Here is a 16,974-nt window from a genome sequence, read left to right as displayed (position 1 = left end):
TCAAAAAAACAAACAAAAAAAAAAGAGGTGTGCTGTTTATTGCTCAGTGACAGAGGCAGAAATAAAATCACTGTTTATGGATGGGGCTGCCTTGAGTTCTCTGGAAGGTGTCCGTATGGCAGCCAGCACTGAAGCCAAGCCACCCTGAGGCCATCTGCTTCTGAGGCCTGTTGCCGTTTGTTCCCAAGTGGTCTCCACGGCAGTTTCCCTGGCTTCATTAATAAACCATTGAGATGACGAAATAATTGCCTTACTTTCCAGGTAAGCGCAGCAATTTGTCTTAATTACTGTCAGCCTTTAGCCAGTGACTACCATGGGGATGCTAACGGTTCCCCTCGGGTCCGGTGGTGTGCACGGCAACTTGGCAGTAACTGGCACAGAGGCAGCAGTGGGTTTCGGAGTTTTCTGACGTGTGCTCTGGTTCCCAGTTGAAAGTGCATATATCGTGTGTGTGTGTGTGTATAGATATTCTCAAAGAATGTTCTTTTAAAATTGCAGTCTCTCCTTTCCCATGGCACCGTGGCGGACTGTGCTGTCGTGGGCAAGGAGGATCCTTTGAAAGGCCATGTGCCACTAGCCCTCTGCGTGTTGAGAAAAGGTGAGCCGATCTTTGTCCCCCCGACTGTTTGGGCCACGCGTGATGGGGGTGCCCTCCGAGCTCACCACCTGAACTTTCTCCCCAGACATAAACATAACAGAGGGTCAAGTTTTAGAAGAAATTGTGCAACATGTCAGACAGAGCATTGGCCCCGTGGCTGCTTTTCGGAAAGCTGTGTTTGTTCAACAGTTGCCCAAAACCCGATCTGGCAAAATTCCCCGCGCCGCCCTGTCCGCCCTCGTCAACGGCAAGCCGTACAAGGTACATCACCCAGGATGCTGAGGGCTCCGTCCTCAAATATTTGCCTCCATTCTGTGGCCTCCACAGAGCTCTTTAAAGGATTCTCAGGCATGAACGACATCCCTGAAAAACACCTAGTAGTCCCTTTTTGTAATAAGGGAGACTTGCATAGCCATTCTCTCTGTAGGAATGAGGATTTTGCAGAGACACCAATTAATTAAGACCATGTGCTTTGATTATAAGAACCAGTGTGTAGAAGTATTCTACTGTGAGTGAATGTGCAAGTTGAAATTCAAACAAACTTACGGAAACTCCATCTTGTTAAATTAAGGGAAAACTTTCTTTCACCGAAGTTACACCTGACTGTGAGTGAGTGAGAAAGCAAACAGTTGAGTCTGGCTATAGATATTTTAAAAGTCATGATTGATTTATACGCTTGTCATTTTTCCTCTTGTGAAAATTATTTTTGCAAATAGAGGCTGATTCAAGCATGTGCATTTTTAAATTTTTGTGCACATTAAATATACATAGGTATTCATATTTTTAGTCATCAAGAGCTAATAAACAGTGATGCAGCTGTAGCGTGGTTGTATGGCTGAAGGAAAAAAAAGAGTTTTTTTTTTTTTCTTTATAGAGACTCATTGAAAGGCCCATAGGAGAAAGTACCAGCGGGGACCCATGGTTTTCCTAACGGAACCATTTATTTTACTATTGGCTACATTTTAAAATATTAAGTTCAAAGCTGCTTATTTTTGAATGTTTCCATGTGAATATAAGAGAATGGGAAATACCGGATGGCATATAACTGTTCAGTGTATGTCGGGTGGAAGCGTTTCAAGGGAGAGCTTTGGTCTAACTCAAATTTTCTTTCCAGGTGACTCCTACGATCGAAGACCCCAGCATTTTTGGGCACATAGAAGAAGTGCTGAAACAGGCATTGTGACCTTTTGTTTCTCCTTTTTTTGAATCCCGTTTCTAATTGGAGCCAAGTTTTGGAATTCTTTCCCAGAGATAATTTACATGCAGACTGAAATGTGAATCATAAAGACCTGTGCCTTCTGTTTGATCAGCCCAATTAGCACTCTTACCCGTTGCTGCTAGGGTATCTCATTATGGGTTTGCCAGCACTTCAATTTAAGAAAAATATATCTAAGGCATGATTTTTCAAACTGGTACCCACTAAAAAAGAAAAAACAAAACCACTTTGACTGAAAGTGACACTAATATCAAGCCACTTCCTTAAAGGGGGGCTCTGCAGCTTTGACCCCAAACCTAAAACCCAAGTTGACGTCAGAAAATAGTTACCCCTTTCTTGGAGAAATTCTGAGTATTTTCTAATATTCTTGAGATGCCCGCATGCTTGGTTATTTTAAATGAAAGTGCTGTGATACAAAGTTTTAGGTTGTCATCTAGACATGCTTTTGGTAGGAGAATCTGTCTGGTTATCAGTCCCCTTCCTGAGGGGAGGGCTGGGTAGCGGGTGTCGTGCCTGGTGCTCAGTCAAGGGAAATAGACCCAGAGGCGGGTTCATCCTCTTTCTTCGTCCTGGAGATGAAGGCTCTTTGGAGCCCCTCCTCCTATCGGGTTCTTAGCTGTCTGTGTATTTCTGAGTGATTCAGCTTCTTTTGGAGAAAAGGCAATGATGTAGCAATGGGTAAACTGGCAGGGAAAGCTCTTAGGAAGAAATGTAAACATTTTTTACATTATGTTCACGACCAGGAGGAGTTTTAAGGGAAACGCAAAATCCATGTTATGTGAGGTCTCTAATTTTTAAATAACTCACTAAAAAACTCACATCCAAAAAGAAAAAGAAAGTAAAGTAAAGGAGTTCCCGTCATGGCTCAGTGGTTAACAAACCCGACTGGTACCCATGAGGATGCGGGTTCCATCCCTGGCCTTGATCAGTCGGTTGAGGATATGGTGTTGCCTGGAGCTGTGGGGTAGGTTGCAGACGCGGCTCGGATCTGGCATTGCTGTGGCTGTGGTGTAGGCTGGTGACTGTAGTTCTAATTCACCCCTAGCCTGGGAACCTCCATGTGCTGTGAGTGCGGCCCTAAGACCCAAAAAAAAAAAAAAAAAAACCCAAAAATATCATGTCCAAAGCACATCTTTCTATTTAAACTTAGGTAAACTGTTGAGCGTTTAAAAAAAATAACTGACGATGAGTCTTTGTTATTAAGCTTAGGATAATATGTCAATTAACCAGAGAGTAGATAGAGATAGATTATTAAATATCTGGTTTGCTTAGGGTTCCACATGAGATCAATTATCAAAGACTACATTTAAACCCCAAAATATACCATATCCATTTGAGTCTTTGATAATTCTCAAATTATCCTTCAATCTTTCAGTCCATTGGGAATGTCATTTTTAAAAGCAATTGTCTTATCATACTAATCTGAATATGAAATATATCCGAGAGATAAAAGAGCTTACTGTTTTTTCCTAAAATTGCTTACAGCTTGTATAAAGACATTCTGAAAACGTTAGTTTTTTTGGTTGGACTTTAGACTGTAAAATGTATGGCTCCTCAAAGTGAATGGTTATTTGCTAAAGGTGACTTTTAGATTGTTAGATCTGAAAAATATATCCCCTTCATGGTTCCTGTTAATTATTGTAGTAGCCCAAGTTAAACCCGTTAGACATTCAACGTATAATTTGAAGCTCTCGGGTTCCTTAAACTGTCTCTTCTCTTAGGTACATTGTATCCATTATCACAACTGCAATCTTAACAAATCATACCTCTTTTCTGTGTTTTAGCATTAAAATATGTTACCCTATTTTTTGTATAAAATTCAGTTAATTTGAAATGGCAAATTCTTTAGCTGAATGTGTATGATGGTTTGTTAAGTATAAACTCAGGCAGATCCAAGAATTGTGAAAAGGTGACATCTTTGAGTCTCTTGCACATTTTTCCTGGTAATCAAATCTGAAGGGACACTTTGGCAAGCCGGCTTGAGTTATTTTCCTGTTAAGTGGGATTGGGAAACAGTGCGTAAGACTGTGGAAGGGACGTTTTCTTTTATCTGGTTGAGGAAGTTAATCTCCTTTGCACGGTCAGACAAAGTACTGTCTAAATATGGGGCAGTAGAGATACAGTCAAGTTACCAGATGGCTTAAATTTTTGAAGGAAAAACAAATTTTCTATTAATACTTAACCATTAAGTATTTTCACTCAGTAGTAAAGTACTCAGTAGTACATTTTGAATTAAATGTCTTCAAAAATAACAATGTTACTAAAAATGTCACTTACTAAAATAAATTCTTGAAAAATTAAAATGTAAATATCTTCTTTTAAAATCTGTAGCAGTGTTTGCCAATGAGTTGTTTTGCTTGTGAAAGGGTATTAAATACGTACAGGTGAGATATTTACATTTAAAAGCTGTTTTATCTATAGAAAATGATATGTGTAGAGGCTTTATTAAAAATGTGAAAATTCATAATAGATGGTCAGAGGGAAGAAAACCAAGGTTCGAAGCTTAATCCATTAAATGGGTTTTAGACTCTGGCAGGAATGAACTGATACATTGAAGAATATTTTATGGTTTTTGAGACAAATAACTGGATATTTTAATTCCCTATAGATTAGAGTCTACTATAAATGATTAAAATCTCTTAATAGGTTATCTCTAAAGAGAAAAATTGTTTAAATCATGAATGGTAGATATAAATCTAGGTTATATTAGTATGATACCGTTACCTCTGTGCTATATTTTATTTTTGTAAGGCAAGATCCCCACATTCAGATGGACTTAAAAAGCTCTTCCCCACTGTTCCTAGTCAGGCGACGTTTTTTTTCTAGAAAACAAAATCACGCTCATAAGCAAGTTTAGTGCTCCCTCTTGTGGCAGACTCACCTTTGACAATGAGTAACAGCTTGAGCATCACTAAGAATGATTTTCGTTAGAGTTGAAGTACAAGTTTAAACTCAACGTGACTAGAAAACAACGCTTAAACAGAGACCTGGAAGTATTTTTTTTTTATTGACAATGGAGAGGGTTTCTGTAACCATTACCTGTTGACTGAATCTGTTAAACAAAAATGGACATCAAAACAAATGGAATGTACGTGCAAACATAGCAAATTAAATACAAAAAGTAAATTACTCATGACAGGTCTTGCGCTTAATAAGATCAAGCAGCAGGAAATCAGCAGTTCGATAAATGGTATTGTTAACAGATTGTACTTTGAAATCTCCCATATAAACAAAGAAACACCAGTCACACCACCAAGTAAAGCCACAGGGAAGAGATCACTCTTCTATACTTTTATACACTATGTATGTTTATCTTTCTGTCTTTCATTTATTTCCTCTGATAAGACTGACTTCAGGGAAGTCGCATCAAGGCCCACTCGGCTAAAAGCATACAAGATTAGACATGAGTCTGGCTAATGCCCTGTTATGTTGATCAAAGGGAAGGGTTTCTGGGGTTTTGTGTTTTTTTTTCCAGTGGAAATGACCTCAGACTCTGCCGTGGTTGACGTGCACTGAACAGCGCTGGCGGGCGGTTCAAGGTATTCGGATGAACATGGGGTGCTCGGTAAAGAAGTTTTTTTTTTTTTTCTTTTTTTTTTTTTCCCTTGGCCCATAGGTAATAATAAGAGAAGACAATGCTTTTTTCTTTATAAATTTTTTTTTAAAGAATTGCTTTTGACTCTTGTAAACAGTTTGGCTTTGTTTTGTCTTGAAAAGGAGATCGAGCCATCACAGTGCTATTTCTAAAGATAGAGGACATCCCTGATTGCCTTTACAGGTCTGTTTTTGGCTCCAGTTCCAGGTTAAATCATCCCTTTTTACATGATCAGAGGCAGGTTTTCAGCTTTAAGGATCGACAGACTTGAAGGAGAAACACATGGAAGCATGAAGCATGCTTCCAGGAAACATATCCATTTGACTGTTACAATTCAAAAACTGTAAAAATGGTGGCATGGTAAAATACAAACAGTACTTGGAATTGTCAAGTGTTTGCACTCAGGACTCCATGAACCATATATTTTATTTTTTTAAAAAATCATATTTATATCCATTTACATAAGACTTACACATTTAAAAAGAAATACATACACAGTAATACATAAATGCCTAGTATATTACAGTAAAACATGAAAAAACAAGTGGCTCCATTTCATAAAAGCATCTGTTGTACAGAATTTATGATGTGGATGATGCTTATTATTCAAATGACTGAAGCATTTTCTTACAATTGTAGTAAACTCATCAAACTTAATATCCATTCCCCCCCCCACCCCAAATCACATTGTCGGCTTACTAAACCGTTAGTTGTGGTTATTTCTGTAGACTTGAGTCTTGACAAAGGTTTTCGCTGCTTGTCTTCTTGGATGGTAGTGCACTTTAGGTAGAGTAGACTGAAAAGACGACATCTAAAATAGTTAATGCAGAGCATTAGTTTACTGAAAAGTCCCAGACTGGAAATATCTCCCTCTGCTGCTCTCGGTGCACCTTCATGCATCCTGCTTAATTTCTCTCCTAACAGGTAATGAGTAGCATCGTGTTTCCAGTCTAACCGACAGCTGTATGTGAGCGTTGCTCCGCTCTCATTTTGTGCAGGCAAGCTTCAGAAATAAGACGGGCTCACCTTTGTGGAAAGTGTGGCAGCAATGCAAACAAAGGTATTCACAGAAAATGTGAGCAGTCCTTTTGAAAAATGTACTGCATGCTCATTAATCAATTGAGTTGATCTACTCTCATGGAATAGGTTTGTCTTCTAACTCATTTTTTTTAGAGCTCTTCAAAAGATGCACTTTTGTTCAATTTTGACAAAAACAAAATGATACTCATTAACGTAAAGAATCTGGTCAGGGATGTAGCATCACTGATTCTGTCTGGTCATAATATACTTAGAAAAAGATCACAGTTACTATCCTAACACCAGAGAAATAATAATCTGTTCTGAGTTATTTTAATAACAAAAGTGCCAGTGAATCCTCAGAATAGAAATGGGTTGTCCCAGATTAACTTACTGGAAATAAATACCTTTGTCCCATTTAATGGTTAAAAACTAGGAAATATTAACTAGAATGCCGTGCACAAAATACAGATTGCAAAGAGTTAAAGTGTAGTTCTACCCATCAGTCAAGAGCTAAGAAGCAAGCATTACTCAATATATTAAATAGTCATTTGTAAATTAGTGAAGTATTCAGTTCCTGGGAAATTATCATGTTATGTGTTGAAGCTATTACAGACAGTATTTTGGAAAGCCTCTTATTTAGCCAAATTATTACATACTTTAGATCATGCCTAATGAGATGCCAAATTGTATACTGTAATTAAAATTTTAATGTTAGGGTTTTACATTCTGAAATTAAGTCTCTTATCTGAAAGCTTTTTGTTTTATCAGTAGCAGCTTCAAATAGTGACCCAAATAAGGCAGCGTATCAGCTCCTATATTAGGCCCCAAAGACCATCAGTAAATTGCGTGGAGCTTTTAGTTCAAGGCAATGAATAAACAGCACAAGATGAGCTGTGCCTCTCCCCGTCCCTGCACACAGATTTGACTCCAAATACTGCCCTAAAAAACGTTTTTCCAAAATACGAATTCATCATAAATGGTAGAATATTTACCAATGGGAGAGTTTTAGGTTAAAAAAACTTATGAGTTCTTGACATTTATAATAGAGGAAAACAGTTTTACTGAGACTATTTTTCAGCAAAACTCCATTTTCATATGCATCTGGAAATAGATTCCATCAACTAGGATTTCTCTACATAAAAATGCCTTCTATCTTATGATCATATAGCGAGGTGTTCTGTTAGTGTTGTCTGCCAGTCTTAGAAGTAATTTCACTCTGTTCCTATGCTGTAAGCCTCAGATACTTAAAATTCCTATTTGTTTTCAACAACTATAAATCCCATTGATGAAAAACAACATGCCAAAAGTTCAGATTTGTTTCAGTTATACTTTTCTTTTTAATGGGAAGTTAATCCAAATCATTTTCCTGTCTCTGTCACCATTTGCTTCTGTGTACCTCCTCGAATATTATTTGCCTATTTCAGCTTCCTCTATATAAAATACTCACGTAAAACTATATTATTCTGTAAGCGCCAAACTCTCCTCAATAAAATGCTATGTGCATGGATATAAAATGCTACTGCAAAGTGGAAGCCAGTGTGTAACCACCCATTGACATGTTGTTAGTGACAGGCCGTCCACACATGGGCCTTAAACCATAGCAGACAGACAGACGGTGATAGGAAATCCTGGGTTGAGAGTTACAAGTAAAGATTCCTTTCCACCCTCTAGAACGTCACAGGGGTGATCTCACTTCTGTACTGCCAGGCCGTACCAGAGCGTATCATGTAGTTTTACTAGCCTATGGAGGTTCCATTTTTTTTTTTTTTTTTTTTTTTTTTTTTTTTTTTTTTTTTTTTGGCGGTTTGATTTTTGTCAGCCAAGGAAGACTACTCACAGCAAGTCAGTGCTGCCTCCTTTGAGTGGCTTGTCAACATGAGTATGTGCGAACAGAGGAGCTGTCTAACCTCTGCAGTCTTGATGAAGCAACTGCAAATGGAGAAAAGGGCTTTAGAGGGATTGTGATGATTGAATGCAAAATCCCAGACGAGAAAGATTTCTTTCCCCTGCATAAAGGGGTCTGAGCCTACGAATAGACCTTCTTTCTCTCCGATCGAAGCCACTCACATTCCTTTTCTCTAGGTCAAGTAACTAATGAAAGTTTATTCCAGTGTGATTCAACGGAGCTTTCAAGTTGTGTATTCCTCCTTAGATGAGTCTGCAACAAGAACAGCTCCCCTGGGTGCTCCTGTTTTTGAAGCAAAGGTTGCTCTTAGAAACATCAGTGTGATGGATTTTTTTTTTTCCCCTCCAATATTGAAAAGTTTCTACACTCCTTTGAATCATGTTAAATTCCTCATGAATTTTGCGAATGTGTTCCATAAGAGTCACAAGTTAGAGGAAATGTAGGTAGATCAAAGATCATGGTTGATGTTGGAACTAATTTTAAGGGTCCTGACAACTGCCATCTTGAAAAGAAAGAAAGATTCTAGATGATTGTCTCAAGAGAGACAGAAGGACTTTTTGTCAAAGGCCTACCAGACAGACATAACTTTGTGACTACCATTCCAAAGTTGTCTCTCCTCCACAGTGTCTGTTTTCCTTTGTGAAGTGTACAACACAAGTCTAATGTCCACAGAAGGAAATACTAATGGGGAAATTACTGTTGTTTTTTGTGTTTGTTTAGCTCTCTTCTCACAGTTGTGCTTGTTTATTTAAGGCCTTCTGCCTTGGTCAGAGGTGAACATTTATCTGATGAGTCTGAGTTTCTATGATGAAATATAAAACTTGTAATAGTCAAACATGTAGGTGACAGTGGAGTTATTTTCCATTTACTAAGGACCTTTGGTCCAAATCCAACCTCTAAAAAATTCGTGTACTTGACAAATCGAAGAGTAAAGAAACACAAATCATGCAGATGTTTGGTTTTCTTCCTAGATGTGGACATTAGCCAAAATTGGCCTTTTTAGGATACTGTCAACTATTTTAAAAATGTGAGTAAAGTGCCATGAGTTCATGCATTAGCGTTGTACAAAAGAGCATGGTCTGATGAAAGCAAAGTAAACTTCAAGCAGAGCAAACCAACTCAAGGAAAGAACCGCTTCCAGAAAGCTGTGCAAGATCAGAGAATGATAGCATTGGCTAAACAAGCTTTCGACTTTAGAAGCAGAAATGCAAAACTACTGTACCATCCGTTGTCATTTTCCTCGACTGCCCAGATGTTGTGGTTAACCTAAATCCAGCCGGTAATGTTTCTGAGGACCCAGGCATCATGCTGATTCCGTGTACTTCTCGCGGAGGAAACTGCCTTCTCCAGGTTGACCCACGCCTGAAATTCTTGTCATCACTCTGCCAGTACAGAGTTATAATTTGATGTAATGAAAGCAGGTAAACTAGTCCAGGTGCTTAAAACTGTGTGCTTAGAAACACGTAACTCTGATTATTTATACTGTCTGTAAAGTATACATATGGAATAGTATGCTTTATGTTGAGAGTTCTGTTGATTCCAAAAGGAGAATGCAGGAGATGTGAAATAGAAATACGTTTATTAAAAATTCATATGATTTCGAATCTCAGACATATATAAAAAGTAAAATCTTTGAAAATCTAAAATCAAAGTAAAATCTTTGAAAATCTAAAATAAAACCACCAAGTTTTTCCAAAAAGAACATTGGATATACTGTGTGGCACTTTATGCCGAAAGGTTTTATGGTATGAGTGAGATGAGACACTTCGTTGACTTAGTGTTGGGTAAATTCTGTTTGATCCACACACTTGAATAACTGTTTCATGCTTTTCGCCTTTATGTATATATACAAAAGATACATCTTATGGGAAATCTATATTTGATACAGCCTGGCTCATTTGAGATATTATAATTTATTTTCTATGTGAGAAACTAAATCTGTCATTTGTTAGATTTCAGCTGATACAGAATTAACATGTAATTTGTTGAAGAAACCAGTGTAGCCTGGACATCTTCCTTTTAGTAAGTACATGTGCTCATTAGATGCCACTAAAAGCATCATGTAACTAGTTGCTGGTTTACAGTGTAGTTCTGGTTGCTGATCCTGTCTTCATGACACAAGCTCTTTTCTCTCTGTGCATAAAATACCTGCACACAGACAATTATTTCCTCTGAATCAGTGAGCAACACTGTGTAATGTAGCATTTCACTGACATTATTCTTTTTATCTAATCTAAGGAAGATAGTAATTTTACCAAGTTCTATCTTCTTATATCACTAAGTTTCTCATCTAGGGAAGGACTGTGTGCTCTCTGAAGTTACAGCGTGTGTGTGCGTGTGTGTGTGTGTGTGTGTGTGTGTGTGGCGGACCCTACTAGCTCAGGTGACTTCATTCGGGCATATAGTATATAGATAGATACTCAGCCTGAATTATCATTGTTACAAATACGGTATTTAATTAGGTAACATGCAAGGTCAGCCTGGGAAAAATAAGATCATTTATGTTACTGCATTTATCCAGTGTTCTTTTAGAATCCTTATTATCAATATATTTGAAAATGTTAATCATTATCCTGATTGGAGAGGAGTTTGAATTTATAGGCAGTTACCTGAGGTCCAGACTGTACAGCTTATCTGTCTACCACCCTCTCCACAAAGGACAGCTTGGCTTTCAGAAAACCAAGATCACCTGTCCTCCCCATTTGAATGTGGAATTATTTTAGGATTTTTAGGACCGAATCATTTTACCATTTGCCGGAGTCATTCACAAAACTATGTTAATCAGCTTTTCTTTATAACCAGGAAACACCTGCATTTTGCAACACAAAACTATGCATCTCTGTATTTTCACTTCATACTCAGGTTTTCGTCCCATTTCTTCCAGAAAGACCCTCGAATACCTCAGAAGGACTATGCAAATCCACGCTGTGTATCACTGCCCCTTGTATCACTTCATCTCAGGAGGCTACTTACATGTTTACTATCTTCCGAATCATTTAAACATGCATCTGTTATGTTTAGATATTTTTAACTCAATATAGCTTTCAAATCCTATGGCTGCTAAAATGTTATTCATATGTTTTTAAGGAAAACTCATATCGATATCTAAAGTAATGAAAATCTTCACATTTACTGAAAGCTAGTTTTCTCTTCATTTTAATATATTACAATTTCCTGTGAAGATACACTGATATGTAAGAAATAAGCACATTCCTTATTAACGAGCTAACTTTGTCAGGACTACTGTTATCATGGCCTATAATTAAAAAAAAATGTTGCTTAACATTTTGCTGTCACAGCTCATGAAAAAGTCTGATTTTAAATTACTTCTTAGTGTTTATAACCACGGATATGGTAATATTCATGAATTCATAAACTTTCCCAAATCAAAGAAGTAATAAATATTTAAGAACAATGCTGGGGAAAATTCTAGATCTTATCCATAGAACAAGCGTCTGAGTAATGTTTGTGCACTATTCCTTGCAAGCCGTTTTACCAGGATGGGGATCCCTGTGGGTGACAGATAAGGACTTACTTCATCCAGTCTCCGTTCAGTCCCCAGAGCCAGGAGGTTATTGTATTCCCTTTCAAGAATCTGCCTTGCCTGTTGACATCAAATTGCAGTTACCGTCACTCGTCACATCTCATTTAAAAAATCACAGAGATTATATTTCCCTGAGAACAAATTCCCATACCTTGTTTCATTTTGAGGGGTCTTATAGGTTTAGTTTCCCGCATCTCTAAGCCATTGTAAATTTTAGCTATAGATACAAAGCAGAGCAACTTTCTTTGTCTGTGTACCCTAGAGAGATAGCCTTACATAAACATCTGAGGCCAAGAACTTCATTTTAATTAAATAGTTTATATAAACTTTACAGTGTATAAAAGTAAAGCTGGACTCACGTTTATATCAAGTCTCTGCAAGCAGTTCTCAAACTTGGCCAATGATTATCATTTGGGGAAACATTAGAGAATTAGGATTCCTGTGCCCTATTTCTTATTAACTGAATATCTACCTTCTTAGTCCTGGGATGTAGGTTGCAGGTTTTATTTCAAAATTTTAGGGAACTTCAGTGATTCAGATAATTATCCAGCCTGGGGAATCAATGGCATTCCCCAAACTGTGTCTGTATAATTCAAACATGTAAATAGAAATGACTGCCCCTGAGAGAGGCAGAGACTAAAAGCCATCTGGCAGGGACAGTGTCTGGCATTCAGGTGGAAGGGTGGACCACCTAACTTCTAAATGTCTTCCTACTTAACTTTATGATGTTGTTTTGGCTATAAATCCAGTAGCTTAAAATTAAAGCCCCAGTGACATATTTCAAAGGTTGAGCTAACTCCCATTAGGTAACATGAATACACAGCCAACTTTTTTTTTTTCCTAAAAGTTTACTGTGTCCTTACATAAACTAGGACATGACACAACTACGACACAAAGAGGCTTGCCTGGGTATTCTGCGTTGGAATCTGTAGCAATAAAGCTAGGCTGCTGTAGTCGAAGTTTTCATCCAGGGCTATGAGAGAGCCATGCACACCACTTTCGAGAATGTTGTTTGCGTACTCTCGAAGTCCAATTGCTTGTGTCCAGCGGATGACTCGATCGTTGCTCCACACCAGCACATCTAGGAAAAGAGTCACGTCATTCTAGGCTGTGGTTATTTGGCATAATAAACAATACTACTGTCTGGAAGCAGCCATAGATGTCTGACCAGATAGATGCTGACTTTATCCACTTCCTAAGGCACCTGGCCCCCTTGTGTCACGCATGATTACTGTCCTAATAACTAACCTTTTCTACTTTTAACCCAGGAAAATGTTGTCATTTTAAGATTGTTTATTATCCCTGAAAAGAGAACGTTTCCATCACCTGGAACATGATGAGTCAAAGCGTTTCTTGTTTTCATTCTAGAACTCTAGGAGTCTGCCTGAAGTTCAGTGTTTTTACCACCAGGTGGGGACATTTCCTCTTGTGTCCATACACAGTTCTTCAGTTAAGAGAGCAAGGTGAGCAAGGAACATGGTTTTTAAAACTGCTACCTAAATATTGCTTACAGACTCGAAGAAACTTTTTTCATCTGAAGCAATAAGTCAGAGAACAGAACATTAAGACAGATGACACCCTACAGTTTGATACCTACCCTGATATCTTTTCAAGCCATAATTTCTCAATCACATACTAATTTGAAAGTCTATTCAGCAAGCATTGCTGGGAAACCTGGACAGCTGCATGCAAAGCAATGAAACTAGAACACACCCTCACACCATGCACACAAATAAACTCCAAATGGCTGAAAGACTTAAATATACGACAGGACACCATCAAACTCCTAGAAGAAAACACAGGCAAAACACTCTCTGACATCAACATCATGAATATTTTCTCAGGTCAGTCTCCCAAAGCAATAGAAATAAGAGCAAAAATAAACCCATGGGACCTCATCAAACTGAAAAGCTTTTGCACAGCAAAGGAAACCCAAAAGAAAACAAAAAGACAACTTACAGAATGGGAGAAAATAGTTTCAAATGATGCAACTGACAAGGGCTTAATCTCTAGAATATATAAGCAACTTATACAACTCAACAGCAAAAAAACCAATCAATGGAAAAATGGGCAAAAGACCTGAATAGACATTTCTCCAAAGAAGATACACAGATGGCCAGCAAACACATGAAAAAATGTTCAACATCGCTGATTATAAGAGAAATGCAAATCAAAACTACCATGAGATATCACCTCACACCAGTCAGAATGGCCATCATTAATAAATCCACAAATAACAAGTGCTGGAGGGGCTGTGGAGAAAAGGGAACCCTCCTGCACTGCTGGTGGGAATGTAAACTGGTACAGCCACTATGGAGAACAGTTTGGAGATACCTGAGAAATCTATACATAGAACTTCCATATGACCCCGCAATCCCACTCTTGGGCATCTATCCGGACAAAACTCTACTTAAAAGAGACACATGCACCTGCATGTTCATTGCAGCACTATTCACAATAGCCAGGACATGGAAACAACCCAAATGTCCATCGACAGATGATTGGATTCGGAAGAGGTGGTATATATACACAATGGAATACTACTCAGCCATAAAAAAGGATGACATAATGCCATTTGCAGCAACATGGATGGAACTAGAGACTCTCATCCTGAGTGAAATGAGCCAGAAAGACAAAGACAAATACCATATGATATCACTTATAACTGGAATCTAATATCCAGCACAAGTGAACATCTCCTCAGAAAAGAAAATCATTGACTTGGAGAAGAGACTTGTGGCTGCCTGATGGGAGGGGGAGGGAGTGGGAGGGATCGGGAGCTTGGGCTTATCAGACACAACTTAGAATAGATTTACAAGGAGATCCTGCTGAATAGCATTGAGAACTTTGTCCAGATACTCATGTTGCAACAGAAGAAAGGGTGGGGGAAAAAATGTAATGTATACATGTAAGGATAACCTGACCCCCTTGCTGTACAGTGGGAAAATAAAAAAATTAAAAAAAAAAAAATCAACCATGCTCAAGTTATAAGGTGCTTTACCCTATTAGGTTGAAAAGCAGCATTTTATGGAGGTACAAAAGCACTTGGAATTTTATTTTCTGAAACTAAAACCTTTAGAGAAAAATACTGTAAACACATTTTTTTAGACCAAAACAAAAATATATTTTATCTTTTTCCCCATTTCTTCCCATTATGAGTCAACAGACTACTACATAAACACCAGCAAAATAGCCAGAAGGACTAAAGTGTTCCATTGAAAAGAAAGAATTTTAAGGAACTTGGGAAGTGAGGGAAAAAAAAAAAAACAAACTTTTTTCTAATTCTATAGAAAGGAAAGTGAAACTCATAATTCACTAGTACAGGAAAAGTAAGCTTTCTTGTTATTTTTCTCTCAGAATGACATTTATACCTTTTCCAGAAAAAGTATAAAAAATGCTGTGGGAAATAGTCTTCAACTTTAACTGTTTATTTCCCCCAGTTAAATTATATGCAAAAATCTTGAGTATTTCATTGTGTGTGCGTTTGGGGGGGAGCAGAGTATGCATATAATTTTCAAAAGCATTCCTAATTTGCCCTACTGCATTAATTTGTAACCACTGTAGGTTTTCTTGTGTGTAAAGCAATAGAGTGATATCTCAGCACCACCTAGTCCCCTCACATCCCTTTTCAGTCACTCTCCTAACCCCACCAGTAACCAGTATTCTGAACAGTCCCACCACAGATTAGTTCTGTTTTTTTTTTTTTTTTTTTTGCTTTTTAGGTCTGCACCCATGGCATATGGAGGTTCCAGGCTAGCATCGAGTTGGAGCTGCAGCTGCCAGCCTGCCCACAGCTACAGCAGTGCCAGATCCGAGCCGCGTCTGCAGTGTACACCACAGCTCACGCCAACGCCGGATCCTTAACCCACTGAGCGAGGCCAGGGATCGAACCTGCAACCTCATGGTTCCTAGTTGGATTCGTTTCCACTGTACCACGATGGAAACTCCAGTTCTGCTTGATTTTTAAGCTTTTTACATTTGAATTCATACAATATATACTTTGGTGTTTATATCTTTCACTCATTATAGGGCTTATCCATGCTATGGCAAATGGCAGTAGCTTGTTTATTTTCAGTGCTATTTAGTATTCCATTGTCTGATGATGCCACAATTTATCTATTCTTCTGCTGCTGGAAATTTGGGTCAGTTCCATTGTGAGTTACTAAGAATAGTGCTGCTTTGAACATTCTTATTTGTGTATTTTGCTACATATGTGTGTGTCTGCTGTTGAGTAAATAGCAAGGAATAGAACTGGTGAGTCATGTTGTATAATACATTTAATGTTAGTAGATATTGCTAAATAAATTCCACTTTCACCATTTAAAACCCCCAGTAGCATGCATGGAAATCTGCATTTTCACCAACAATTTCGTATTTTTCATTTGTTCGGTGTTTTTATTTGCTCGTTTATAGCCATTATGGTAATCTTATGTTATTATGACTTGAATTGCCCTCCCCCCAACCCTCCAATTCATATGTTGAAGTCCTAATCCCTGGTACCTCAGAAAGTAACCTTAATTGGACTTACGGTTTCTACAGAAGCTCTCGAGTTAAAATGAGGTTATTAGGACAAGTCCTAATTCTGCATGAGTGGTTTTCTTCTTAAAAGGGAAATTTGGAAAGTTATGTGCACAGGGAGAGCACCGTGAGAAGATGAAGGCAGAGAACAACGACTTTGGTAATAATCTTTACTATCTACGGAAATTTTAAATTACATATATATTCACTGGGTCTCCCTGGGTCAGTCCTAAAATATGTTTCCCTCTGAGTTTTCATTAGCTTGTGCCACTGGGGTGTTAGACCTCAGAAAACAGGATGTAAGTTGGTTGGTGTCACATCTTGGTTAGGATAAGCAGCTGCTATTGATAGCAACTGATTAGTTCTAAGGACTGGTTATATACCACACGTGAACTTCAAAAGTGGGGCAGGTATGTATGGCTGACAGTAACAGTTTTTCAATTTTTACTAAATGCAACATTGTAAAAGAACTAATGGGACGGTAGTTCAACAAAAATGCTGATTTTTCTTAGCTAAATGAATTTGTAAAAGGAGGTGCAGTTCTTTTCTAGAGCTGGGTATATATTTGTATAGTCTA

General features: G+C 38.0%; 2 protein-coding genes and 1 long non-coding RNA gene across 54 annotated transcripts in view; 2 read left to right on the top strand and 1 right to left on the bottom strand.

Annotated features, from left to right (window-relative positions):
• ACSS3 (acyl-CoA synthetase short chain family member 3) overlaps positions 1-4,117 on the top strand; it is a 149,680-nt gene extending 145,563 nt beyond the window's left edge. For 2 of the 3 annotated variants that reach the window (XM_084957730.1, XM_003481763.5), the window contains 3 exons: positions 499-598; positions 684-859; positions 1,713-4,117. In XM_084957730.1, coding sequence (XP_084813856.1) covers positions 499-598; positions 684-859; positions 1,713-1,781 — 345 coding nt within the window. In that variant the 3' untranslated portion in view covers positions 1,782-4,117. The remainder of the gene's footprint in view (positions 1-498; positions 599-683; positions 860-1,712) is intronic. The other variant, XR_014804590.1, reaches the window with a different exon arrangement.
• A 685-nt stretch (positions 4,118-4,802) lies between these two features.
• Positions 4,803-16,974, bottom strand: part of PPFIA2 (PTPRF interacting protein alpha 2) — a 461,887-nt gene continuing 449,715 nt past the window's right edge. For 28 of the 50 annotated variants that reach the window (XM_021093032.2, XM_084957697.1, XM_084957698.1 and 25 more), the window contains 5 exons: positions 12,785-12,960; positions 11,871-11,939; positions 9,558-9,717; positions 8,267-8,358; positions 4,803-6,220 (listed from right to left, as the gene is read on the bottom strand). In XM_021093032.2, coding sequence (XP_020948691.1) covers positions 8,300-8,358; positions 9,558-9,717; positions 11,871-11,939; positions 12,785-12,960 — 464 coding nt within the window. In that variant the 3' untranslated portion in view covers positions 4,803-6,220; positions 8,267-8,299. The remainder of the gene's footprint in view (positions 6,221-8,266; positions 8,359-9,557; positions 9,718-11,870; positions 11,940-12,784; positions 12,961-16,974) is intronic. The other 22 variants (XM_021093042.2, XM_084957701.1, XM_084957699.1 and 19 more) reach the window with 1 other exon arrangement.
• Positions 8,194-13,828, top strand: LOC146403608 (uncharacterized). Its single transcript, XR_014804592.1, has 2 exons — positions 8,194-10,357; positions 13,248-13,828. It is a non-coding gene; the product is annotated as an uncharacterized LOC146403608 (long non-coding RNA).

Source organism: Sus scrofa, chromosome 5 (assembly GCF_054392235.1).
Source record: "Sus scrofa isolate SSC_HxYL_T2T_F1_AM1 chromosome 5, Sscrofa_HxYL_maternal_Yorkshire_Landrace_v2.0, whole genome shotgun sequence".
Classification (NCBI taxonomy): Eukaryota; Metazoa; Chordata; class Mammalia; order Artiodactyla; family Suidae; genus Sus; species Sus scrofa.
The sequence above is the reverse complement of the archived record's forward strand: the minus strand, read 5'-3'. Positions and strand labels throughout refer to the sequence as shown.